The sequence below is a fragment of the Pan troglodytes genome, chromosome 8, assembly GCF_028858775.2.
Source record: "Pan troglodytes isolate AG18354 chromosome 8, NHGRI_mPanTro3-v2.0_pri, whole genome shotgun sequence".
NCBI classification, from domain to species: domain Eukaryota; kingdom Metazoa; phylum Chordata; class Mammalia; order Primates; family Hominidae; genus Pan; species Pan troglodytes.
In genome coordinates, this window is record NC_072406.2 from 131,271,809 (window position 1) to 131,299,180 (window position 27,372).

The 27,372-nt window shown below is 46.6% G+C and overlaps 1 protein-coding gene and 1 long non-coding RNA gene across 4 annotated transcripts; one reads left to right on the top strand and one right to left on the bottom strand.

Moving 5' to 3' along the window:
• Positions 1-1,623: 1,623 nt before the first annotated feature.
• PRDX3 (peroxiredoxin 3) lies at positions 1,624-12,759 on the bottom strand. Of its 2 annotated transcripts, none has more exons than XR_010147030.1 (7): positions 12,652-12,748; positions 10,912-11,044; positions 8,345-8,486; positions 7,633-7,768; positions 6,280-6,383; positions 3,079-3,330; positions 1,624-2,437 (listed from the first exon to the last, which is right to left on the bottom strand). XR_010147030.1 is itself a non-coding variant. In XM_003951770.6 (7 exons), exons 1-7 carry the CDS (start codon positions 12,685-12,687, stop codon positions 2,384-2,386), a joined length of 771 nt encoding a protein of 256 aa, XP_003951819.1. In that variant the 5' UTR covers positions 12,688-12,759; the 3' UTR covers positions 1,624-2,383. The 2 variants fall into 2 exon arrangements, 1 of the variants encoding a protein (XP_003951819.1); XM_003951770.6 differs by having other exon boundaries at positions 3,079-3,244; positions 12,652-12,759.
• Positions 12,725-25,744, top strand: LOC107966851 (uncharacterized). 2 transcript variants are annotated; one of them, XR_010147032.1, is made up of 3 exons: positions 12,725-12,919; positions 15,814-15,916; positions 25,125-25,744. It is a non-coding gene; the product is annotated as an uncharacterized LOC107966851 (long non-coding RNA). The 2 variants fall into 2 exon arrangements; XR_010147031.1 differs by lacking the exon at positions 15,814-15,916 and adding an exon at positions 14,254-14,351 and having other exon boundaries at positions 12,747-12,919.
• The last annotated feature ends 1,628 nt before the right edge of the window (positions 25,745-27,372 follow it).

Genomic DNA, 27,372 nt, shown 5'->3' on the forward strand with positions numbered 1-27,372 from the left:
TCTCAGCCCAGTGAAAATGTCAAATGCGGTGCCCCTTATTCAAGTTACTGAGAATTTCAAGAGAGTAACACCAGAGCATCAAACCAAGTATAGGGCCCTGGGCACAGTGCACTATCCCTCAGCCCAACAGGTTTTTTTTTTTTTTCTTCCAGCGTTGGGGCAAATCCAGTTCCTTTTGTTGACTACCAAATAGGTACCATTTGTAAAGAAAAACCTGCCTTCCCTTCCTCCTCCCACCTGCCCTTCCCTAGCACAGGGGCAGGCGGGGGCTGTGTACACTTAAATTCACGGAAGCCACAAGTGTGCCTAGGTCATTCAGGGGGCCTCCGGAGTCCAGGACTGGGGGACCCAGCACATCATCTAGTTGTGTGACCCTCGCCAAGTCAGTATCTCAAAGTCTATTTTCCCACCCGCAAAATGAGGATAACAATTGTACCTATCTCAGGGTTTTGTTTCTGATCAAAGGAGATAAAACATCCCTAACACAGCACTGAGCCCTCAGAAGTGCTCCATATTGGCCATTAACCTCCAGCGGGCCAATTCCTTCCCTTGCCCTGCGCCTCCAGGAACAGGAAATCGGCTCATGGCGTCCTTCAGGCCTGTATGACTCTGCTTCTGTATTTGCTCAGTTTGCCTAGCTCACTTTTCTTAACCTCCAGGGGTTTATCTCCTCTTCCAGGAAGCCTTCCCTGACCCTCCGAGTTGAGTAACGTGCCCCCTCCACTTCTACCCTTATGCCACAGAAATCCATCTAAGCACCAGTGCAGTATGTAGCGTGCTGTTCTATTCTGTTGTCTCTACCCTCCAGGATGTCACAAAGCCAGCCCGCTGGCCTGCTTCCCCACTTTGGACTGCTATGTCCAGTCTTAACAAAGGAGCCAGAGTGATTCTCTTAGAACAAGTTGATGTCACTCTTCTTTTCAAATCCTTCCTGACATTCCCCACCCCAGAACAGAACCTAAAGTCCTTGGCCTGGCCAAAAGGCACTCTGGGACCCCCACCACAGCCCTAGTCACTGGCCTCCTAGTAAATCTGCATCCGCTCTGAGCCCACTCTTGCCTCACAGCCTTTGTGTTTTCCCTGCCCTCTGCCTAGAAGTCTCTTATCCCCATAATACTCTCACTTTCTACGCGTTTTCTCTCCCTCGATGTTCATCAAAACCCTAAGTACAATTATTGTCCTCATTTTACAATGAGAAAATTGATCCAGAGAGGCTCTCCCTTAAGGCCTTCCTTGACAACCCCATCTAGAACACCTACAACTCCGCTTCAGCAGTTTCACTCCACATTATTTTCCTTCCAAACACTCTACTTTTACTACAGGTATGAGGCGTTTCCCCTCTAGAATGTAAGAGCTTAAAAGCAGGGGTTTGTCCGTTGTTCGCTCTTGTGCCTGGAAAACAGCATCTGGTGCGGGGTAGGCACTCAAGGATTTACTGAAACAACGAGAAAATGTTTCCCTATCTGTCTTGCCCCTAAACCGAGTTCCTTGAGTGTGGAACCAGCATCTTATTCTCTTTGTGGCCCCTGAGGTAAATGCTCAATAAATGTTTGTTGATAATCTGAGAAGGAAAGGAGAGCCCAAAATAAGCTGATCCAACAGTTAATGGTGGCAAAATGCAAATGTTTTAAAATATGTTTATTTTGTATGTTTTACAATGAATACTTCAGCAAAGAAAATAATTATAATTTCAAAATGCAATCCCTGGATTTGATAAATATCCTTTATAATCGATTACACTAATCAATATCTAGAAATATACATAGACAAAGTTAGCTAATGAATAAAATAAGTAAAATGACTACATAAACTCAATTTCAGGGATGAGGGATCATGCATGATCAGTTAAGTCACTCTGCCACTTTTTAAAATAATACGATTCACATTTGCTTCAATCACATAAACATTCATTGCAGGAGTTAGACGGCTAATCATTGAAAATTATGATCTTTGTTAGCTTAAAAGAAAATTCAGTTTAATACAAAGACATTCAAGATGAAAATTTCAGGACCGTTGATCAGAAGCTTTCAATGTGTGTTGCTCTACTTTATTATAGGCAAGATTCAAGTAAGGCTAAGAAAGAAGAGTGTTTCCATTCAGACATGATCTAAGAATAGCCTTCTATAGAGGCAAATTATGTTCTGTAGAAACTAGCTAGCCAGCCACCAAGATGTTACCAATAAAGGATTCCTTGTACTAGCAACTAACCATGTTTAAAAGGTCTTAGCCAGAATTACAAAAACAAAACATTTAGAGTAATACTTATGAATACAAGCATAATTGGTTCCTTGCCTTCTACAAATAACCATCTTGAAAATGATAAAAGCAGGTTTCAACTGTGGTTCTTCTCTCGGTTGAGAAGGTGCAGATACACATGGGTGATCTACTGATTTACCTTCTGAAAGTACTCTTTGGAAGCAGCTGGACTTGGCTTGATCTGAAAATAGAAAAGCTTAATTAGGTAACTGTGACTTTACCATAATAATAGTCCCAAAAGTGAGTGGCAATCTCCCAATTTTTAACCTAAAGTTCTTTAAACTTTTAAAGATTTCCTTTAAAACATAAAGATGAAAGTTTCATTAAGGCCTGCCTGTCTCTAGGCCGGGCACGGTGGCTCACGCCGGTAATCCCAGCACTTTGGGAGGCCAAGGCGGGTGGATCACGAGGTCAGGAGATCCAGACCATCCTGGCTAACATGGTGAAACCCCGTCTCTACTAAAATTCAAAAAATTAGCCATGGTGGTGGGCACCCTGTAGTCCTAGCTACTCAGGAGGCTGAGGCAGGACAATGGCGTGAACCCAGGAGGCGGAGCTTGCAGTGAGCTGAGAGAGCGCCACTGCACTCCACCCTGGGCGAGAGCAAGACTCCGTCTCAAAAAAAAAAAAAGGCCTGCCTGTCTCTGATAATTGGTTCCTGGCTCCCCACCCCACCCCCTCTACCCCACAGCAGCTTCACCCATTTGCACATCATCTGCACGCTTGCTCCAAGAGTGGGCTCCCTTTTGTGGATATTTCAGGTCAATAGCTCTCGAGGCTGAGAGAACATGGACCTCACTGCTTTTGGGGAAAAAAACCTACCGTAGGAGAATCCGGTGTCCAGTTCGCTGGGCAGACTTCCCCATGTGTTTCTACATACTGGAACGCCTTCACCAAGCGGAGGGTTTCTTCCACGCTTCGGCCCACTGGGAGATCGTTGACGCTTAAGTGCTTGATGACTCCATTGGGGTCAATTATGAAGAGACCTCTGCATGATCATTTATCCTCATCAGTGCCTCAACAGTACCAGAAGTAGAACAGTCTAACTTCTTCCCTTTTAGGTCTTTAATTCTCCTTTTAATAAAATATTTATTAAGCGTAATCATATGCTTAAAGGTGGGGTTTTCACTGTTGTGCAAAAAACTTATCATCTCTTACTGATGACAGATGCTTTAACAAAGGCAGTACTGGACCAGGTCACCATAAAACATGCGGTATGGTCACACTTACAAGTTCACATAGTGCCCTGAATGTTACACAGTATCGGAAAGTCACTGAACTAGAGAGAGCAAAGACTATTAGTGACTTGGCAAGCATTCTTTGAGCTGCTGTATCACATCTTGGCAAGAAACTTATAGGCAAATGGGAAGAGACAGAGGTGTATTTTATCTAGGTTCAACAACTGTTTATTATGAATGAATTATTGGGTAAATGGGGGGAAATCCCATGGGAAAAATCTTCATAGAAAGAATGTATAGGCTCTAAGTCTATGCAAAACAGAAAACCATGCCCATCACTTTTAATCATGTTGCAGCATGTAATGAGATGAACCACGCTACCACAGTGGTCTGTGTTTATCTTCTGTGTTGGTGTTACTGTGACAGATGCAGATATGTTTAGCCTAGAAGTTTTTTTGGTTGTTTGGTTTAAATATAGGGTCTCACTATATTGCCCACGCTGGAGTGCAGTGCTCTTCTCAGGTGTGATCACAGCAGGCTGCAGCCTCGAACTTCTGGCTCAACTGATCCTCCCACCTCAGACTCCCAAGTAGCGTGACTATAGGTGTGTATCACTGTGTCCGGTTATTTAACCTACAGGTTTTAACAGTCTGTCTTAAAAGGATGTGGAAATTTCAGGTATCAATCACTCATGGAAAAGGCAGGTTAAAGAAAACTCAGGGTAAAAGATGCTTCTCCCTCCCTGGGTCAGGCACTGGGAGCCTGGGGTTTGAGGTGAAACTGTTCCCAGAGGGTGCAGCCAGCTGAAGTCCACCAATAGAAGGTGAGGCAGAGCTGGGACAGAGCAGGGCCCATAGACTCCCAAAAGTCTTTATCTTATAAGCCAGACTCAGCTTCTCTCTCTTGTTAATCTCAATATTAAAACGGGTACAGAGGTAACTGCAAAATTAGTGAGTTCTCATAGGGAAAGGGACCGTAGGAGAAAAATAGCCAGTACCCTTTCTCTGGCCATTGACAATTCTGAAAGACCTAGGCATTCGTTTGATAATCTCTATAAAGTTAAAAAAAAAAAATTGGTCTGCCAGGTGCGGTGGCTCATGCCTGTAATCCCAGCACTTTTGAGAGGCCGAGGCAGGCAGATCACGAAGTCAAGAGTTTTGAGACCAGCCTGGCCAACACGGTGAAACCCCATCTCTACTAAGAATACAAAAATTGGCCGGGCGTGATGGCGTGTACCTGTAATCCCAGCTACTCGGGAGGCTGAGGCAGGAGAACTGCTTGAACCCGGGAGATGGAGGCTGCAGTGAGCCGAGATCACGCCACTGCACTCCAGCCTGGGCGATAAAGCAAGACACCGTCTCGAAAAGAAAAGAAAAAAAAAAAGAGAGGAAAAAAAGGCCCAAACTCTAAGATGCCACTCAGCGCTAAAATCCAAGGTGTAACCCAAGAAAGAGCAGGCCAGAGGTCACCTACAAGAGAGGCAGGTGAGCTGGCTTTGTTTGTTTGTTTGTTTGCTTTTGAGACAGAGTCTTGCTCTGTTGCCCAGGCTGGAGTGCAGTGGTGCGATCTCAGCTCACTGCAAGCTCCGCCTCCCGGGTTCACGCCATTCTCCTGCCTCAGCCTCCCGAGTAGCTGGGACTACAGGCGCCCACCACCACGCCCAGCTAATTTTTTGTATTTTTAGTAGAGATGGGGTTTCACCATGTTGACCAGGATGGTCTCGATCTCCTGACCTCGTGATCCACCCGCCTCGGCCTCCCAAAGTGCTGGCATTACAGGTGTGAGCCACCGCGCCCGGCCAGGTGAGCTGGCTTTAAGCTGATCAGCCCCCAGCAAAACTGTGAGGCACAGCATATCAAAGGGGGATCCCCTCTCTTCCTTCCTGGAGGTCAAGTTCTGCCCTATCCCTCCTTCACTCCTATTCTCAGCAGACTTCAAGATGCCAATTCTAAGACCCAAGTTCTCATCCCTCCCAGGAAGGTTGTGTTTGAATGTGGGGCTGCTGAGGACTGAAAGCTTTTCACACTCAAAGGAATAAAGGTTTAATAAGGGACTGAATACAGATAGAAATGATGTTCTGGGGCAGAAATCCTAACTACTGCTGCCAGTAACTATGCTAAAAACTCTAGCTGTGTCACTATTTAATCCTCACACCCACCTTTGAGGTACCACCTCATTTTAGTTATGGGAAAACTGGGGCTCAACAAGGTTAAATCAAATCAGTTACCCAAAGTCACACAGCTATTAAGTAGCTGAGTTAAAAAAAAAGAAAAACTCAAACCAAGGATTGTTTGGTTCCAGGGCTGAAGATGGTCACCATTCCAAGAGACTACCTCTTACCCTGCTAGTCCCCCCTTCTGCAAAGAGTCTGATGGCTTCAATGTCAGGTGTGTGTCCCCATGGAAGTGGCTCCCACATAGGGAGTATGGAGCAGTGTGGCCTCAAGACGCAGACAGCCTTCTTCAGAAAGAGACCCAAGGTGGTGGAGGGGACATGCATGTCTCAGCATTTCTGAGAGACCGCCAACCCTTGCAGGAGGCATTTTATCAGTGTTTATTAAAGACTAAAATTAAGGATTTTTTGATTATTATACATTTTAATTCTTTTTAATATAATAGGGATGAGGTCTCACTATGTTGCCCAGGCTGGTCTTGAACTTCTGAACTCAAGTGATCTTCCCGCCTTGGCCTCCCAAAGTGCTACGATTACAGGCACGAGCCACCATGCCCAGCCAGGATCTTCTGGTTTTAAAAATGCTTTACCAAGGTCTACATAAATCCCCTAAGAAGTAGAATGATACTAAACATGAAAAATAATCTTAAGTTCATCAGAAACAGGATCTTACCTTAGTGCAAGACCAGAACCTTCTAACAGCACACCGTAGTCTCGGGAAATCTGCTTAGTTAAGTCTGACAAGAGTGCGATGTTCATGTGGCCCAAACCACCATTCTAATCAAAATGCAAACATGACTGTTAGAATGTGTGGCCTCACAACATTCTTGACCACGTACCACAATGTTTGAGACCAACAATAACGGTGATAGGTAACAGTAATTCAACAACGGGCCAAGCACTGCTTACTCTATTAACCTACTGCCTCCTCGAAACCACCCTGGAGAAGACACTATCAGAATGAGGAAACTGAGGCAAGAAAAACCTAAGTAACTTGTTCCAGGTCACAGCTAGAAAGAAGCAGAAGGAAGATTTACACCCGGCTAATACTACAGACCTTTTCCAATTTTTTTTTTAAGACACAGAGTCTCGCTGTCACCAGGCTGGAATGCAGTGATGCGATCACAGCTCACAGCAGCCTCAAACTCCTGGGCTCATGCAATCATCCTACCCCAGTCTCCTGAGTAGCTGGGACTACAGATGCTTTTTCTAATTATTTATTATTTTATTTATTTATTTATTTATTTTGAGATGGAGTCTCGCTCTGTCGCGCAGGCTGGAGTGCAGTGGTGCGATCTTGGCTCATGGCAACCACCGCCTCCTGGGTTCAAGCAATTCTCCTGCCTCAGCCTCCCAAGTAGCTGGGACTACAGGCGCCCACCACCACACTTGGCTAATTTTTTTTATTTTTAGTAGAGATGGGGTTTCACCGTGTTAGCCAGGATGGTCTCAATCTCCTGACTTTGTGATCCACCTGTCTCGGCCTCTCAAAGTGCTGGGATTACAGGCGTGAGCCACCACGCCCAGCTGCTTTTTCTAATTCTTAAAGCATTCTTTTAAAGACTAATTTTCTCAAACACAGACATGGAAGAGTAATAATACAAAAAAAACCTTGAGTAGGCCAGGTGTGGTGGCTCATGCCTGTAATTCCAGCACTTTGGGAGGCCAAGGTGGGCGGATCACCTGAGGTCAGGAGTTCGAGACCAGCGTGACCAACATGGAGACACCCCGTCTCTACTAAAAATACAAAATTAGCCAGGGGTGGTGACACATGCCTGTAATCCCAGCTACTCGGGAAGCTGAGGCAGGAGAATCGCTTGAACGCAGGTGGCGGAGGTTGCAGTCAGCCGAGATTGTGCCATTGCACTCCAGCCTGGGCAACAAGAGTGAAGCTCCGTCTCAAAAAATAAAAATAAAAAACCCAACCCTTGCGTAATTTGATCTTGATAGTCCAGCAGCATAGCTAGAAATTTAGATTCTTCCAAGCAAGTTTGTAAGAGCAAAAGCTAGGGGTACAATGCTATACCTTTCTTGGTGTATTTATCCAGGCAAGATGGCTAAAGTGGGAATCCACTGAGACTGCAACAACTTCACAGTTCACGTCGTGAAATTCGTTAGCTTTGTCACTAAAAGCAACAATTTCTGTAGGACACACAAAGGTGCTGGAAAAAAAGGATAGAAATTCTCATTAGAGCATTTAAAAACAAGGATTTTAACAATTAGTGGTCTAACAACTAGTTCAACTTGCTAAGGGTAAAAAAGGCAAAATGGTTTACCATCCTCACTGGACTGTAGTGTTGTGCTGGCAAAAGTACTACTACCTCCCCTCACCTTTTTATTTTAGGAATTGTATCAAAAAATGGGGAAAGGGAACACATATTTTAAGAAAAAAAATTACAGTTCAATAAAGTTGCTTTTTGAAAAAAATCATTTTATTATGCCTACTTTTCTCATTTTTCCCCAGACCAGTGAAAACTTTTTCATAGACTGGCTTAGGGAAGCAGTGCTCCAGAGCACAGAGGTGTACTATAAAGAAAGCTGTCCTATCCCACCCCCGAAGTTTATCACTTGTAAACAAGCTACAGATCCCAGCTGTAATCAACAAGGCCATCAGTGATAAAGGGTCAGAAAGAATCCTTCCTTTCACAAGGGTATCTAGGGATAGACAATTCAGTGCGGGAACAGGATATGTGCTTGCTCTCAGAATGACACAAAAGCATCATAGAAATTACACTTACAAATCCAAAGGATAGAAGAAAAGCACCAAATATTTCCCCTTAAAGTCATCAAGGCTTAGGTCTTTGAACTCTCCATTGACAACGGCTGTACCCTTAAAATAGGGTGCATGCTGGGTGACAGCAGGTGCATGGCATGAGGAACCTGAAAAAAAACCCACACTCATATGGAGTTCATCATTTGCTATGTCAAGCACCTATGATTTTATTTAAACTTCTCATAATTAATTAGTAGTATAAAGTGCTTAGTATAAATCAAAACATTCGGTTCAACTGTACATCTTAGGCACAGTCATCCTTTGCCACCTGTGGGGGGATTGGTTCTAGGATATCGAAATCTACAGATGCTCAAGTCTCTTACATAAAGTGGTGATTTGCATATAATCTACACACACCCTCCAGTATACTTAAATCATCTCTAGATTACTCATAATACCTAATACGACGTAAATGCTACGTAAATAGTCGTTAAGCTGTATTGTTTAGGGAATGACAAGAAAAAAGACTTTGTGTTCAGTATAGACACAACCATCCATTTTTCCCTCCCAATATTTTCGATTCAACCAACCACAGATGCAGAATCCAGATACAGAGGGCCAACTGTAATTTCTCCTTCTATAGTTTTAGATTGTGCACAAATTCAATTCCAAGTGCTACGGAAACTAAAAAGAGGAAGACAAAGTAGGGATAGAATTAAGGAAGACATGAGACTAGAGATGGATTTTAAATATGGTTCAGATTTTGTCAAGTCTAGATGGGATGGGGCAGATGGCATGTAGGAAACAGCAGGAAGGAAGACAGGACATGTGTGTGGAGCAGCGTGTGGCAGTCTAATGAGAACAGAGAGTGTCTAAGAGTACGGAGTGAAGAGCAGGCAGCAGGCAGGAATAGTTGAAGGCCATGTTGCAACAGTCCTTAAATACCAGGCTGCTGGGTCTTCTTAACAGGAAAGATAACAGAGTCAAGGGCGGAGTCTCGCTCTGTTCACCCAGGCTGGAGTGCAGTGGCACGATCTCAGCTCGCTGCAAGCTCTGCCTCCTGGGTTCACGCCATTCTCCGGCCTCAGCCTCCCGAGTAGCTGGGACTACAGGCGCCCGCCACCCCGCCCGGCTAATTTTTTGTATTTTTAGTAGAGAGGGGATTTCACCGTGTTAGCCAGGATGGTCTCGATCTCCTGACCTTGTGATCTGCCAGCCTCGGCCTCCCAAAGTGCTGGGATTACAGGCGTGAGCCACAGTGCCTGGCTGAGATGGGGGTTTTTAGGAAGATTAGTCCGGCAGGAGGGAAAGAGGAGCAGGAGGAAGGGGGAGACATGTTAGGAGGTGGTTTCAGTGATTTTTTTTTTTTTGAGACAGAGTTTCGCTCTGTCACCTAGGCTGGAGTGTAGTGGCATGGTCTCGGCTCACTGCAACCTCCGCCTCCCAGGTTCAAGCAATTCTCCTGCCTCAGCCTCCCGAGTAGCTGGGATTCCAGTAGCACACCACCACACCCGGCTTATTTTTTTAAGTATTTTTAGTAGAGACGGGATTTCACCAGGTTGGCCAGGATGGTCTTGAACTCCTGACCTCAAGTAATTCGCCTGCCTTGGCCTCTCAAAGTGCTGGGATTACAGGTGTGAGCCACTGTGCCCAGCCTCGATTTCAGTGATCTTAGACGTATTGAGGGGAGGGATGGGGCAGAAAGAACAGAAAGGAATGGATGCAAGAGATGTGTCAAAACTGAAAAGGACTTGCTTCTACCCAGGAATGAGCGACAGAGTAGTTCCAATGTCAAAATGCCTGACACCGCCATGAACAGAAACAGGAGGCGCTGCTGGGGATGAGGATTCGAAACCAGTGGAGTAAAGTTTTAAGCCTGTGGTATCACATCACTACTAGAAATATTTTGAAGCTCCAGGGTAGTAAAATTGCGAAAGCTCTTAGAACATTTTGCCCACAAACAAAGGCTTTACTAAAGTATATCCCCCCAAACCATTACATATTAAATACGTGCTTTTTCAAAGGCTAGTCAAATCTAGACAAGGTATTTTCAACTACCACTCATTATCTGAGGCTGATCTTAGCAAAGCCCATATCCTAGAGAAGGGAGTGTAAATCTCAAGAAACAGCTAAATTTCACTCAGATTACAGATACCATTAGACAGGTCTGGTTCCTAAGTGGCCAGCTGGGGCCAGTACACAGGTTTGAATCTTAGAGCAGCTGCCCTCTCAGGTCCCCACAGGCTGCCCACCACTCACAGCTCTTCAGACACACTAGACTCAGAAGGCATCTGAGCTCCCAGTAACACCCTCCTCAACACAGTGGATTAGAAGCTCTGACAACCAACATGGAAATGTGACAAGGGCAGTTTGCCTCAGTGATTCTCAACCCTGGCTGCACGTTAGAATCACCCGGCACATCCTGGTCTCACCCCAGAGACTAACTTGTCTGGGGTGGGACGGGGGCAGTGCTGTGTTCCTGAAAGCTCCCAGGTGACTCTAACGTTTGGCCAGGGTTCAGAGCCCCTGTCCAGAGACGATGGTTCATTTTTCCTTTACCTGGCTCCAGCCAAGACATGACATAACACTTACTGGTGCTGAATAATTTTGCTTGACTGGAACCAGAACACAATAAATTTGTCAAGCTCGTTCTTCCACATGCAGCAGGCCTGAGGGCTGCAGTGGCAGAAATGCCCCAAGGAATGGCACTCACATGTCGGGCAACCTGGAAAGAGAAACTTTTTATTAGAAAGTTTTCCTGGACTGGTGACTGAAGGCTGAAAGGGCATCGTGCCAACGGTGGTTTCAGCTGTCCCTGTTCCTGTGAACCAAATAGCAAACCCCAAACTCTAAGAGCATGGATTGGATCTGCATGTTCTTAACACTCCCTTCTGCTTCCTTCTCCTAGGAGACTGGAAGGTGGAGAGGAACTATAAGAACACAAAGACCGGCTGGGCGCGGTTGCTCACACCTGTAATCCCAGCACTTTGGGAGGCCAAGACGGGTTGATCACCAGGTCAGGAGTTCGAGACCAGCCTGGCCAAGATGGTGAAACTCCATCTCTACTAAAAACACAAAACTTAGCCAGGCGGCGGTGGCGGGCACCTGTAATTCCAGCTGCTTGGGAGGCTGAGGCAGGAGAATTGCTTGAACCCGGGAGGCAGAGGTTGCAGAGCCGAGATCGCGCCATTGCACTCTAACCTGGGCGACAGAGCAATACTCCGTCTCAAAAAAAAAAAAAAAAAAAACAGAAACTCCATGCGCTTAAAGCAACACAGGGTTCAGAAGCCAGGGGACTTGTGCAGGCTTTTCCCAGCACTATCTGCTGAGTATGTTCTACCATTTCAAGGTTTTTCTTAGAAAAACAAGGCCCCTCCAGCACCAGCGACAAGTAAACAAGAAGAGCCAAATTCAGCCTCTGGGAGTCTGTTAAAGGCTCAAGGGACATGTTTACTCAACTTTTTTTTTTTTTTTTGAAACAGAGTCTCGCTCTTTTACCCAGGCTACAGTGCAGTGGCGCGATCTCGGCTCGCTGCAGTCTCGACCTCCTGGGCTCAAGTGATCCTCCCACCTTAACCTCCCCAGGAGCACTGACCACCATGCCCGGCTATTTTTTTTTTTTAGAGACAAGGTCTCACTATTATTGTCCAGGCTGGTCTCAAACTCCTGGGCTCAAGTGATCTGCCCGCCTCGGCCTCCCAAAGTGCTGGGATTACAGGCGTGAGCCACCGCACTCTGCCGGTTTGCTCAACTTTAATGTTCAAAATGACTCAGGAGAACGAAAGGGGCTGTGTTGAACCCCACCAGAGAAAGCCGTGTACCAAAAGAGCACGACGCATTGCCCACAGTTAAGCAGGAAACAGCAGCAGAAACACGCGGGAGTGGGATTGGGAGGGAAAGCCTTTGGGAGTTTTTTAGCACTTTGCGCGTTTTTATCCAGTATTTAAGGGGCTGTTCACAGCAACGCCTTGATGTAGGCATCATTCTTTCCATCTTAAGTACACAGTCTGAGAAAGGCGAAGGCGCTTGCCCAAGATCACAGGGTCGGTGGCAGAATCAGGGCCAGGACCTTAAGTGGAGATGGGCCTGGGGACCGGGGACGCCTAAAGAGGAGGGACTCGGGGAAGAGACCGCGAGGACGGAGTGAGGAAGGGCGGTTCTGCGCAGGCGCATGGAACCTTCCCGGAGGGAGGCCTCTGGGTCCGTTACCCGCGGAAACCCTCCAAGAAGGGCGAATGGCCCTCATGCCCAGAAGCGCGGGGTCCTGTCTGAGAAGCACGTTCCCGGAGCCACCAGTGTCTCCACGCCTGTCCCCAGCCGACAGCCACTCACCGACGCTCGGAGCAACCGTCCTACAGCAGCCGCCATCTTCAGTGCACTCGGGCGCCACGGGGCGGGCAGAGACGCAGGGGCGGGGCCTACGGGGTGGTGAGCGGGCCCTCTGCTGGTGGGGGGGCGGGGCCGGAGGAGCCACCGCCTCCCCGCCTCCTGGGGACCCTGAGGGAGAAATTCCCTTTAGGGCTGAATGCTTGGGCAAGTGACACGTGGTTTTCCTACTGTCGCCCCAACCTTAAAAGAACGAATCCAGGCGGGGCATTAGGTATTTGTTTCCATATTTACCACTGTTTTGTTTGTTAACCTTGTGTGGATTACTGTGTCTAGTATTTCTGTGACAGGATCCCTTTCTTATTTCAGCCTCAGGTAGAGACTTCTGGCTTCTGTATGAAATGGAATTAATTACAAATGCAGTTTTAGGCCGTTAATAAGCTAAGTGGGCTAGACACATCAAGGCTTTGTTGGCCTGAAATCCGTTGGAATTGTGTGTGGTCTTCCATTTGGCCTCTCTTCCCAAAATTGGGAAAACTGGGACAAATTTAAAATTTGGTTTTTGTCAATTAATGAAGCCAAGTGTTCAGTGGTGAGCATAGTACTTGAAGCAACCACATCAAACATAGATAAAAATCACACCTTGGCCTTACAGTAAGTGTGACAAATTGCAATCTTGGAGCTGGTATTTTCTTTTCTCTTTTTTTTTTTTTTTTTTTTTGAGACAGGGTCTTGCTCTGTCGCCCACGCTGGAGTGCAGTGACATGATCTTGGCTCACTGCAACCTCTGCCTCCCGGGTTCAAGCGATTCTCCTGCCTGAGCTTCATGAGTAATTGGGATTCCTGAGCAGCTGGGATTACAGCCGCCTGCCACCATGCCCAGTTAAGTTTTTGTATTTTAAGTAGAGATGGGGTTTCACCATGTTGGCCAGGCTAGTCTCAAACTCCTGACCTCAAGTGATCCGCCCACCTCGGCCTCCCAAAGTGCTGGGATGATAGGTATGAGCCACTGCACCCGGTCTGAGTTGGTATTTTCCAATCACTAGTCATTCAATTAGCAACTTCGTTTCTCAAGTCTTCTTATCACCAAATATCACTTACTATTTTCTTTAAATTGGCTTTCTTTTTTTTTTTTTTTCCTTTTCTTTTTTGAGACAGAGTCTCACTCTGTCGCCCAGGCTAGAGTGCAGTGGCACAATCTCGGCTCACTGCAACCTCTACCTCCTTGGTTCGAGTGATTCTTCTGGCTCAGCCTCTCGAGTAGCTGGGATTACAAGCGTGCACCACTAAACCCAGCTAATTTTTTTAGTATTTTTAGTAGAGATGGGGTTTCACCATATTGGCTAGGCTGGTCTTGAACTCCTGACATCAGGTGATCCTCCCACCTTGGCCTCCCAAAGTGCTGGGATTACAGGCGTGAGCCACCATACCCAGCCCAGTATATTTTCTAAAATCATCTCAGGTACCACTAGGCGCCACCCTGGGTACCAGTCCCCAGATGTGGAAAGGACTGCCTTGGATGTGTGGGGACACACATGTTTCGACTATTTCACCTCACACCTTCCTTGTGTTTGTTTAATTGGTTTTAATTATGTCTGTGTCTAGCAGATGATTGAAAAGGAGACAATCATTTTGGAGCTCAAAATCGTACTGTAGGCCGGGCGCAGTGGCTCACACCTGTAATCCCAGCACTTTGGGAAGCTGAGGTGAGTGGATCACCTGAGGTAAGGAGTTCAAGACCAGCCTGACCAACATGGTGAAACCCTTTCTCTACTAAAAATTGCAAAATTAGCCGGGCATGCAAAATTAGCTGGGCATGGTGGCGCATGCCTGTAATCTCAGCCACTTGGGAGGCTGAGGCAGGAGAATTGCTTTAACCTGGGAGGCAGAGGTTGCAGTGAGCCGAAATCGAACCAGTGCACTCCAGCCTCAGCAACAAGATTGAAACTCCGTCTCAAAAAAAAAAAAATACTGTAGTTCACAATGCAATATTATTTATCCATAAAAGGAATGAAATACTGATATATGCTACAACACAGATGAACTTTGAAAACACTAGCTAAGTGAAAGAAGCCAGACACAAAAGAACAAATAGTGTGTGTTTCCTTTTATATGAAACATCTAAAATAGGTAATTCCAAAGGGACAGAAAGCAAATCAGCAACTGTTAGGGACTGGGAGAAGCTGGCATGGGGACTGACTATTTATTTATTTTTTATTTTATTTATTTATTTTTGAGACAGAGTCTCCCTCTGTTGCCCAGGATGGAGTACAGTGGTGCAATCTCAGCTCAGTGCAACCTCTGCCTCCCAGATTCAAGCGATCCTCCTGCCTCAGTCTCCCGAGTAGCTGGGACTACAGGTGTGACCACCACGCCCAGCTAATTTTTTTTTGTATTTTTTAGTAGAGACGGAGTTTCGCCATGTTGGCCAGGCTGATCTCGAACTCTTGACCTCAAGTGATCTGCCTGCCTTGGCCTCGCACAGTGCTGGGATTACAGGCGTGAGCCAGTGCGCCCAGCCGGGACTATTTAGTAGGTACAGGATTTTCTTTTGTGGTGATGAAAATGTTTTGGAACTAGATAGAGGTGGGTATAACATTATGAATTAACTAAATACCCCGAATTGTAAACTTTAAAATAATTAATTTTATATTTGGTGAATTTCACCTCAATTAAAAAACAAATTAGAAAAAGGTCAGGCATGGTGGCTCATGCCTGTAATTGCAGCGCTTTGGAAAGCCAAGGTAGGAGGATCACTTTGTGCCCAGGGGTTTGAGACCAGCCTGGGCAACATAGCAAAACCCTGTCTCAAAAAAAAAAAAAGAAAGAAAGAAAAAGGAAAAGAAAAAAAAGAAAGAAAGAAAAAAAGAGAGAGAGAAAAAGGTAGAAGAAATAGGGACTAAAAACATTATATACTGTAGTCTACTCCAGTGATTTAATAGATCTAAAAGGCTCAGAAAACTGAGCCTTTTGGAGATGGAGAGACCTTCCCAAAATCACATCACTGGCTAGAAGCAGAGAGGTAGGGCAAGAACCCAGAAATTGCATACCACTGACCACCCAGCGTGTGTGTCTGATGGAGTTCAGCCTCAGCACCTTTTCCCTAGCCGACTCGTGAGATTACGTCATCCACACCCTCATCGTCTCCTTTTCTCCCTCATACTGCAGGGTTGTTTTTTTGGTAGAAACAAGGTCTCGCTATCTTGCCCAGGCTGGCCTTGAACTCCTGACCTCAAGTGATCCTCCGGCTCCCAAAGTGCTGGGATTACAGGTATGAGCCACTGTCACAACAGCCTGCAGTTTTAAAGTACTTAAGCTTCAGTAGCTCAAGTCAACAAAAGGGGAGTGGGGAGGGGGGCAAAGGCAAGCCAAGGGGTCGCCTTCTCTTCTCCTTATGCCCACAGCCCTTTGCCGCCCGCCTCTCCCTTCCCCATGCTGGAGGGCCCCTTGCTCTCCTATTGTAGGCGTGTGTTTTTTAGTTCCTGCACACAGGCAGTTTGGCTCATAACTAAACTTCACTATAAAAATGTAAAGCATGGTGCAAGTCAAAGCGACAGAGCAGAGTGGAGTTCCCTTAGAATTTCACCTCACTCATCCTGGTTTCAGTTTTAAAGCTCAGATGCATTAGTTAGTGCCAGCTCATAGGCAGGGTTAGGCTTCAAGGTAACATTACTTGAGGGCCTCATAATTGGCTCCGAAAGCAATTCTTTTTTTTTTTTTTTTGAGACGGAGTTTTGCTCTTGTTGCCCAGGCTAAAGTGCAATGGTGCAATCTCGGCTCACTGCAACCTCTGCCTCCCAGGTTTAAGTGATTCTCCTACCTCAGCCTCCTGAGTAGCTGGGATTACAGGCATGCACCACCATGCCCGGCTAATTTTGTGTTTTTAGTGGAGATGGGGTTTTGCCATGTTGGTCAGGCTGGTCTTGAACTCCTGACCTCAGGTGATCGGCCCGCAGGTGATCAGCCCGCTTCGGCCTCCCAAAGTGCTGGGATTACAGGTGTGAGCCACCGTGCCTGGCTGCTTCAAGGTAACATTACTTTCCGTCTTCCATGTAGCCCCATTCACCTGCGGCTGCCTTCAGTTAGATTACCTGCATGATTTCTGCCCATTTTAGCCTCTGAAGTAATCTGTTTCCTGTCCTATTAGGTACCAAATAGAGAGCCCTCTGGTATTGGATCAATTAACAATGTGATTTTTTTTTTTTTAGAATCTTGCTGTGTTGCCCAGGCTGGAGTGCAGTGGTGCGATCTCGGCTCACTGCAACCTCTGCCTCCTGGGTTCAAGAGATTCTTCTGCCTCAGCCTCCTGAGTAGCTGGGATTACAGGTGCCCACAACCACACCTGGCTAATTTTTGTATTTTTAGTAGAGACCAGGTTTTGCCATGTTGGCCAGGCTGGTCTTGGACTCCGGACCTCAAGTGATCCTCTCGCCTCGGCCTCCCAAAGTGCTGGGATTACAGGCGTGAGCCACCGTCCCTAGCCAATAATGTGATTTTAATCATTAATAAACATGTACTGGAGAGGATCACTCAGACCCTGCTGCCGAGGAACTGTGTGTGTATCCAAGGAATACTGATAAAATCATTAAAAAAAACCCAGTCCAAGATTCAGCATTTTAAGAGGCGTGAAAGAGGCATAATGGTTGAGTGTGGACAGCTGAGATTGACACACCAGCTCTGCTAGCTGCAGGCACGTGGCCTTGGGCAAGTTACTTTGCATGTTTTCCCATCTGTAAAATTGAAATGATGTTAGTGCTTACCCCAAGGGCTTTTGTGAGGAATAAATGAATTCATATTTTAAAGGCATTAGCACAGTCAGCAGGCACATAGTGTTCGTTATATTAAATAAAAGAGAGGTGCAAGTGAAGTGCTATCATGGTTTAGAGAAAGGGGCCAAGAAGGGCTTCACAGAGAAATCATCTATCCTGCTGCTTGGGGAAGGTGAAGCGGAAGATGGCAGGTGGAAGTGACTAGTGACCTTTGTCCCTTTGGTTTACTGTTATCTTCAGTGACCACACTATGGGGCTACGCTCTGGGTTGAATGCAGTATCTCTATTCCGTCTGCACAACCCTATGACACAGGTGCTTTTTCGGTTTGTTTTTTGTTTTGTTTTGTTTTGTTTTAGAGTCTTGCTCTGTCACTCAGGCTGAAGTGCAATGGCATGATCTCAGCTCACAGCAAACTCCACTCCTGGGTTCAAGTGATTCTCCTGCCTCAGCCTCCCAAGTAGCTGGGATTACAGGTGCACACCACCACACCTGGCTAATTTTTGTATTTTTAGTAGAGATGGGGTTTCATCATGTTGGCCAGGTTGGTCTCGAACTCCTGACCTCAAGTGATCCGCCTGCCTCGGCCTCCCCAAGTGTAGGGATTACAGGTGTGAGCCATCACACCCAGCCACAGGTACTGTTTTTAATTCATCATACCCATTTCCAAGGTGAGGAGACTGATGCTTGGGAAGGTTTAGTAATTTGTCCAAAGTCCCACAGCTGGAAAGGGAAGGAGCCAGGATTTAAACCTTGAAAGCTGACTGCAGAGCCCCCATTCCTTTTCGTTTTTATTGTTTTTTGTTTGTTTGTTTGTTTGTTTGTTTTTGAGACAGGGTCTCTCTCTGTCATCCAGGCTGGAGTGCAATGGCACAACCATGGCTCACTGCAGCCTCAACCTCCTGGGCTCAAACAATCCTCCCACCTCAGCCTCCCAAGGAGCTGGGATCACAAGTGTGTATCACCAAGCCCAGCTAATTTTGTTAGTTTTTGTAGAGAAGGGTCTTCCTATGTTGTCTAGGTTGGTCTCAAACTCCTGGGCTCAAGCAGTCCTCCTGCCTTGGCCTCCCAAAATGTTGGGATTACCGCTGTGAGGCCAGAGCCCCAACTCTTTTTTTTTTTTTTTTTGAGATGGAGTCTCGCTCTGTCGACCAGGCTGGAGTGCGGTGGCGCAATCTCGGCTCACTGCAAGCTCCGCCTCCTGGGTTCACGCCATTCTCCTGCCTCAGCCTCCCAAGTAGCTGGGACTACAGGCGCCTGCCACCATGCCTGGCTAATTTTTTTGTATTTTTAGTAGAGATGGGGTTTCACCGTGTTAGCCAGGATGGTCTCCATCTCCTGACCTCGTGATCCACCCACCTTGGACTCCCAAAGTGCTGGGATTACAGGCGTGAGCCACCGTGCCTGGCCAAGTGCCCCAACTCTTAAAGCAATATTGTATGACCTCCTACAGTATTTGTTGGAGCATAATGTGCTTGATGGGACATAATAGGAGATGGTACTATAAATGTGGGCTGTGTCAGGACATGAAGGAGCACTGACCATCTGTCCTTTAGTGAAATATCTCAAGTACTCCACTCCCAGGCACCAGGCCTCACTGTGGATTCTGTCCATTGATGCAGTACGCTGTGCTCTTTTGCCCAAGCATTTCTAATAGGTTCCGCCCCTGCAATTGATGTTCACCACCTTGAGGCCCACTCTACTGTCAGCCTTCTTTTTTTTTTTCTGACGGAGTCTCACTCTGTCACCCAGGCTGGAGTGCAGTGGTACCATCTCGGCTCACTGCAACTTCTGTCTCCCAGGTTCAAGCAATTCTCCTGCTTCAGCCTCCTGAGTAGCTGGGATAACAGTGCCCGCCACCACGCCTGGCAAATTTTTTTGTATTTTTAGTAAAGACAGGGTTTTCAATGTGTTTCAGCACATGGCCGGGCTGGTCTTGAACTCTTGACCTCAAATGATCTGCCCGCCTCGGCCTCCCAAAGTGCTGGGATTACAGGTATGAGCCACTGTGTCCGGGCGACTCTCAGCCTTCTTTTCCTTCTCTGGGGTCTGTCTGTTCCTGTCTTCCTGCCAAGCTTGTGAAAGGAAGGCACCCACTTATTTGTGACAACGAAAAATGTTTCCAGATGTTGCCAAATGTCCCCTGGGGACAAGAGAACCCCCAGAGGAAACCACTGCTCTAATGGTAATGGCACAGGCTGTGGGGCCACCAGGACATGGGATCAAATTCTTGGTCTGTCACTTATGGTCTTGGAGGGCAGGTCATATGTCTCAGGCGTCACAGAATCCCTCGTGACTAGACCAGTTAATGTTTCTATACCTCAGTTTCTGCAGGTATGAAATGAGGGTAATGATGGCATCTACCGCTTCAGCCATGCACAGTGAGATAATGCCTGCAAAAGATGTAGTGGGGTGCTAGATACAGAGAAAGTGGTATAAATAAGTTATTCTTTTCCCCACAAGCAGACATACTACATTTTCAAACAACTGGCACAGGCTCTGAAGACATTTTATTTTTCTCAAAGTGATGAAGTTCATTTTCCTTTCTTTCTTTCTTTTTTGTTTTTAAACAGAGTCTTGTTCTGTCGTCCAGGCTGGAATGCAGTGGCATGATCTCAGCTCACTGCAACCTCTGCCTCCCAAGTTCAAGCAATTCTTGTGCCTCAGTGTCTCGAGTAGCTAGGATTACAATCACGTGCCACCATGCCAGGTTTTTTTGTTTTGTTTTGTTTTGTTTTGTTTGTTTGTTTTAGTAGAGACGGGGTTTTACCATGTTGGCCAGGTCAACTCCTGACCTCAATTGATCTGCCGATCTCGGCCTCCCAAAGTGCTGGGATTACAGGCGTGAGCCACCATGCCCAGCCCTTTTCCTCCTTTCATTCAGGAGTGAGGGGTGAGGAATTTGTGCAAACGCTGATCCCCAAACAGGCTCAAATTAGGCTCTTCTGGAAGCCACAGGGACATGCAGGCAAGGAAAGAAAGATACTGGGAATCTACCTGTTCAGGGCAGCTTAACCTCTTCTGCCTTGAGGCACCTGCTGGGTCTGGGCTGTCCTTTGACTCAGGAAACCTTGCCAGTTTTTTCTTTTATCTTTTCTTTTTTTTTGAGATGGAGTCTCACTCTGTCACCTAGGCTGGAGTACAGTGGCGCCATCTTGGCTCACTGCAACCTCCACCTCCCATGTTGAAGGGATTCTCCTGCCTCAGCCTCTCGAGTAACTGGGGTTACAGGCATGCGCCACCACACCCGGCTACTTTTTGTATTTTTAGTAGAGATGGGGTCTCCCCGTATTGGCCAGGCTAGTCTCAAACTCCTCACCTCGTGATCCACCTGCCTCTACCTCCCAAAGTGCTGGGATTATAGGCGTGAGCCACCGCACCCAGCCCAGTTTTTTCTTTTAAAGCTAACTATGGGCAGGGCTCGGTGGCTCACACCTGTAATCCCAGCACTTTGGGAGGTCGAGACAGGTGGATCACTTGAAGTCAGGAGTTCAAGACTAGCCTAGACAACATGGTGAGACCCTGTCTCTACAAAAAAAATACAAAAATTAGTTGGGCATGATGGTGCATGCCTGTAGTCCCAGCTACTCGGGAGGCTGAGGTGGGAGGATTGCTTTAGCCCAGGAGGTTAAGATTGCAGTGAGCTATGTTTGCACCATGGCACCCCAGCCTGTGTGACAGAGTGATACGCTGTTTCAAAAATAAAAAAATAAATAAAGGTAACTATAAGGAATAAGGGCCTGGGTAACAGAGTGACATGCTGTCTCAAAAAATAAATAAATAAATAAAGCAAGCTAACTATGAGGAATAAGGGTGACCACAATGGTCAGACACCTATCAAATCCCCATCTACCTGAGATGGACTTTAGCTATGATTAGAAAGACATCTTGACCAGGCATGGTTGCTCACATCTGTAATCCCAGCACTTTGGGAGGCAGAGGCAGGCAGATCACCTGAGGTCAGGAGTTCAAGACCTGCCTGGCCAACATGGTGAAACCCTCTCTCTACTAAAAATACAAAAAAATTAGCTGGGTGTGGTGGTGGGCACCTGTAATTGCAGCTACTCGGGAGGCTGAGACAGGAGAATCACTTGAACCTGGGAGGCAGAGGTTGCAGTGAGCCGAGATCACACCATCACACTCCAGCCTGGGTGTCCAATAGCTTGGTCCAATTTTGAAAAAAGTTATCTTTGTCAGATGGAGAAAGAGTTAACTTCCACTGTATTAACTTGTGCCTGACATTTTAAATATTTTCTGTTTAATGTATGGTTTAATTTTCATCTTAAAAATGCACTGCCTTATAGGTATCTTTTTTGCTTTTTCCGTCAATGTAAATCAAGCTAAGACATTTTGTAATTTTTATCTCCATAAATCTCAAGCATTCAACAGTCATTCTTCACATGGGCATTTCAGGCAAGCTCAACAAAGCATTACTGTTTGCTTCACACCAGGCAGAGAGGCCGAGCACAGCAGCACAATTCCCAGGGCTTTTGGCCATTGGAGATGAAGTTTCACTGCCTATCACTTCTTGACCAAACAGGAAGCTGAGGCAGTTGCCTGTGGTTAAATAGTTTACCTCAAGTCGTACAGGGATTCCTTGGTTGGGGGCTTTCCAGTGTACATGTAGGCCTTCTGGTCTGCTGATCTCTGCCAAAGAAATGAAATACCCTAGAATCTCTGACCCAGAGGCCCAGAAGGAATTTCATGCAAGAGCCTCCCGATGGCCTGTTAAGATTTGCAAAGTGTCCAGCTAGTCTCAGGCTGTGGCAACTGACTTCCCCTGGTAGGACTAGTAGAGTCCACCTTTTGTTCATTCCAACAAAAGATAACCACGATTGATTTTTGATCACCAATATAAGCCTTAGGAGGCAGGAGCAGCTGTTCTGCCAAGCATTCCCTGACCACTTTCCCAGCTTGTCCTGGTTAGAGACCCCTACCAGGTTCCTAGAAAACACCATGCCCTTCTCATTGTCAGCGCTCCCAGCTCCTGTCACATGGCATTGGAATTTTCTATTGCCTTGTCTGGGTCTTAACAATACTGTGAACCTCTTGAGGATAGAGCTCATGTCTTACTCATCCCTGGAATCCCAAGGCTCAGCTAATCCCTGGCTTGCAGCAACTACCCAGAGCAAGTTTGTCAAGTGAGTCAATAAGCAGTGCTGGCAGGATTTCTACACACATTCTGAAAAAAAAAAAAAAATCTTTTGGCTGGGTGCGGTGGCTCACACCTGTAATCCCAGCACTTTAGCAGACTGAGGTGGGTGGATCACTTGAGGTCAGGAGTTCGAGACCAGCCTGGCCAACATGGTGAAACTCTGTCTCCACAAAAAATACAAAAATTAGCCAAGTGTGGTGGTACATGTCTGTAATCCCAGCTACTGGAGAGGCTGAGGCAGGAGAATCAATTGAACCCGGGAGGCGGAGGTTGCAGTGAGTCGAGATCACGTCACTCCATTCTAGCCTGGGCTACAGGGCGAGACTCCATTTCAGAAAAAAAGAAAAAAGAAAAAAAATTTATTCAGCTTTCTCTAGCTATTGCAACAATAACACACATTTTTCCCCGGAAAGAAAGAGACAACAACCACCACAACAAAAAAGATAACAAAAAAAAAAAAGAAAGAAAAAGAAAGGAAGGAAGGAGAGAGAGAGTGAGAGAGAGAGAGAGAGAGAGAGAAGGAAGGAAAGAAAGAAAGAAAGAGAAGGAAAGGAAAGAGAGAGAAAGAAAGAAAAAGAAAGAAAGAAGGAAAGAACGGGAAAGAGATGAACTGGCCTTATTCTCATGAGTAAAAGAGAAAATGACTGAAATTCTCCCTTTTCAGTTTGGGAGGGAAAAAAAATTGGACCTAGTTGAGGGGGAGGCAAATGAAAAGATATATGCTCATTTTTATGATGATTAGGAAAATACGCCCCTGGAACCACAAGTTAACTTTCTGGTAGCTGGGGCTGCAATTAGAGATGGCAAGCAGGACTCTGGGTTTTGCTGAGTTCTTCCTCTTTCCACGGCAAAAGACATACATTTTTTTTTCTTCCTTTTTTTTCCTCATTGAAGAGGAGCCCCAGATTTGGCTCTCTCCTGGGTTCAGAAAAGATGAAGTCTCGGAACCAAGCCCTGTCTCCCAGCCAAGTCCTCTTTTTTCAATTTTTAATTTTTATTTTTTGAGTCTTATTCTGTCACACAGGCTGGAGTGCAGTGGTGCAATCATAGCTCACTGCAGCCTCAACCTCCCAGGCTTAAGTGATCCCCCTGCCTCAACCTCCTGAGCAGCTGAGACTACAGGTGCACAACACCATGCGTGGCTAATTTAAAATTTTTTTTTAGCGATAAGGTCTCTCTCTATTGCCCATGCTGGCCTCACACTCATGGGCTCAAGCAATGCTCCTGCCTCAGCCTCCCAAAGTGCTGGAATTACAGGTGTGAACCACCACACCCGGCCAAGGCTTCCCTTCTAAACTTACCCCCAGCATGCTCCAGCATGGTCTTGTGCTGTTCCAAGTTAATGTCGAAGGCAGGCAGCCCAGGATTGGAAGGAGTTGAGTTGTCCTTGATTCAAAGCCCCATGGATTCGTTCACCTTTCAGTCTGTCTCCGTATAAACCCTCACTCACAGGCTGATTGGGAAGTGTATGCCACCCACTAGGCCTCGGGTGAATTTCTTAGGCTGAGTCATCCCCCTCTCTGCCCACCCCCAGGCATACCTTGGCTTGCTTACTTCTGAGCTGTTCTCCTCCTTGCAGCCCGTTCCCTCCACCATTTTTTTTTTTTTTTTTGAGACGGAGTTTCACTCTTGTTGCCCAAGCTGGAGTGCAATGGCACGATCTCGGCTCACTGCAACCTCTGCCTCCTGGGTTCAAGTGATTCTCCTGCCTCAGCCTCCCGAGTAGCTGGGATTACAGGCGTCTGCCACCATGCCTGGCTAATTTTTTGTATTTTTAGTAGAAACAGGGTTTTACCATGTTGGCCAGACTGGTCTTGAACTCCTGACTTCAGGTGATCCGCCCGCCTCGACTTCCCAAAGTTCTGGGATTACAGGCGTCAGCCACTGTGCCCGGCCTCCACCCTTTTAAAAAGACTTTATTTATTTATTTATTTATTTTTTGAGACGGAGTCTTACTCTCTTGCCAGGCTGGAGTGCAGTGGCACGATCTTGGCTCACTGCAACCTCAGCCTTGTGGGTTCAAGCGATTCTTCTGCCTCAGCCTCCCGAGTAGCTGGGACTACAGGTCCGTGCCACCATGCCCAGCTAATTTTTGTATTTTTAGTAGAGACGGAGTTTCATCATGTTGGCCAGACTGGTCTCAAACTCCTGACCTCAGGTGATCCACCTGCCTTGGCCTCTCAAAGTGCGGAGACTATAGGTGAGAGCCACTGCACCCTGCCAAACTTTATATTTTAGAACAGTGTTAGGTTCACAGCAAATTGAGCAAAGTACAGAGAGATCTCCCATAGCCCCTATTCTCAGCTTCTCCCACTATGAGCATCCCAAACTGCAATGGTAGATTTGTTACACTCGGTGACTCTACAGTGATGTGCCATTATCTCTCAAAGTCCAAGTTTAAACTCAGGTTCACTCTTGGTGTTGTACATTCTATGGGTTTTGACAAATGTATAAGGGCATGTATCCACTGTAATATTATCATATGGAATACCTTCACTGCCCTAAATATCCTCTGTACTTTGCCCTTTATCCCTCTTTCTCCTCCAACTCCTGGCAGCCTGTCATCTTTTAGAGCTGTGTCTCCAGCCCAGGCCTGTCCTCCGAGTGCCGCCTGCCAACATCTCCACGCAGATGCCTCTTATGCACCTCAAGCTCTTGCTTTCTTCAAATCTGTTCCCCGCCACCGACTTCCCCAAACCTCAGTCCATACAATCATTCAAGCCAGAAAGTAGGAGTCATCTTGATTCTGATGGGGTTCAGAACACCATATCCCAAAATATAGCACCATGGCATTTGGAAAACAGCAAAAGCAGGAAGGTCACTTTCTGACTTCCTCCTGCCCTTCTCCCCTGAAGCAGACCATGAAAGAATCATCTGACCTTCCTCTGAAGAAGGCCCTCATTCCAGGGGTGCCCAGCCTGTACCCAGAGGAGAGGAATGTCCTTATGTCTGGAGACACAGGGATACAGAGAGGAATATGAACAAACAGGCCTTGCTAAGTTCCCTCAGTTTATTGCCATTAGATCACATCCCCTTTGTCCAGTCATACTGCTGCATGACTGTCCACTCCATCAAAACTAAGCATGAAAAGACACAGGGTTCCCTGTTCCTTTGGGTCTTCATCTGTGGATGCGTCCATGCCGTGTAAAATATATTCAATAAATGTGTATGATTTTCTCTTGTTACTCCGTCTGTGGTTATAGAGGGTCTCAGAATCTAGAGAATCTAGAGATGGATGAGAAAAAAATGTCTTTTATCCCCTACAGTTCCCACCCTTCCCTCCCCAGTGCTGGCCAGCAGCACCCAAAGGAGACGCTGTCTTGTCTCCACCTACATTTGCCTCCACCTCAGTCCAGGCCACCATCGTTTTTCTCATGCAACTCATTCACAGCTTCTGAAGGTCTCCTGGCTGTCAAGAGGCAAGATTACTTCCATCATGTGAGGTCTGTTATATTATATTATTATTATTTGTTGAGATAGGTCCTCACTCTGTCACCCAGGCTGAAGTGCAATGGCACAATCATGGCTCACTGCAGCCTCAAACTCCTGGGCTCAAAGGATCCTCCAGCCTCAGCCTCCCGAGTAGCTAGGACTACAGGTGTGCACCACCACACCCAGCTAATTAAAAAAATATTTTTTTTTTTGTAGAGACAGGGGTTTCACTCTGTTGCCTAGGCTGGTCTTGAACTCCTGATATCAAACGATCCTCCTGCCTTGGCCTCCCATAATTCTGGGATTACAGGCGTGAGCCACCATATGGCAGAGGTCTATTTTAAAAGTGAAACAACAACGACACAGAGTATAGCTTTCACATCTCTCTGGTATCCTCAGACCCTGCCACTTCTTTGGGCTCCAGAGATTTCCAGCTGCCAGGATTTGCATCTTTGTGTGGGGGGTCTTTCTGCATAATTGCAGAAACCTGGTCTACCCACCCCTGAGGAAAGACAGGGGTTCTTGGGAATTTATACCGCTGCCTGCAGCCCTCAGCAATGGCTGGGTGGAGGGAATTCGTGTAGAAATACCTCAGCTCCCTCACCTCTCGAATGGACTATCTGGGGCGTTTACCTCCCAGGGTCTTCCCACAGATCCAGTCCTGGTCACCATGGAGGTAACTTAACACACCCTTCACTGGCTGCCTTCCCTGTGTTAGTTCCCCTCCCTTATCTCCATTCCCAAATAAGCTACTTGCATTTGAATCCTTATCTCCAGGTTTAGGGACACGCACACTGAGACAGAGCACAACAAAAACTGTAATACGAAATGCTCCCCACAGGCTGATTATAGGACTTAGGTGGAAATATTTATTCAGGCCAGGAGCACTCATCATGAGAACCAGACTAACAAGTGTGGGATGGTCTTTTTCAGTCTCATCAGTCTCTCTCTGTAACGGTATGTGGAACTTTATCTGGGGACATTGCAAAAGTCCAAGCATGAGGACTGCCCCTGTCTGACAGCTTCCCTTTCCCCCCGCCTGCTTTTAACTGGCCTCTCGCTCTCACTCTTGCCTCCTTTCAGTCCATTCTCTGCCCAGCATCAACAGTGATGCTTCTTAAAACACCAACCACTGTTTCATCTTGTACTTAAAGCTCTTCCATGGCTTTCCATCTCATTAGAGGAAAACACAAATTTGTACAAGGCCCTACGTGGCTTGTGCCCCTGCAGGTCTGCATGCCTGCCTCCTTTCAGACATCTCCTTTTGGGCTCCTCTGGACCCCATCCCTGTGTTAGCCATACTGGTCTACTTCCATCTCCCCAGAAGCTACCCCTCACCTGGGCACATGCGGTCCTCTTGATTGACATGCTGT

Coding starts and splice junctions, on each gene's coding strand:
- PRDX3 (XM_003951770.6), bottom strand. CDS start 12,687: ATGGCGGCTGCTGTAGGACGGTTGCTCCGAGCGTCG. Junction 3,245..6,279: donor GGTTCTGGTCTTGCACTAAG/GTAAGATCCTGT, acceptor ATGATCATGCAG/AGGTCTCTTCATAATTGACC. Junction 2,438..3,078: donor GGACACCGGATTCTCCTACG/GTAGGTTTTTTT, acceptor TTCTATTTTCAG/ATCAAGCCAAGTCCAGCTGC.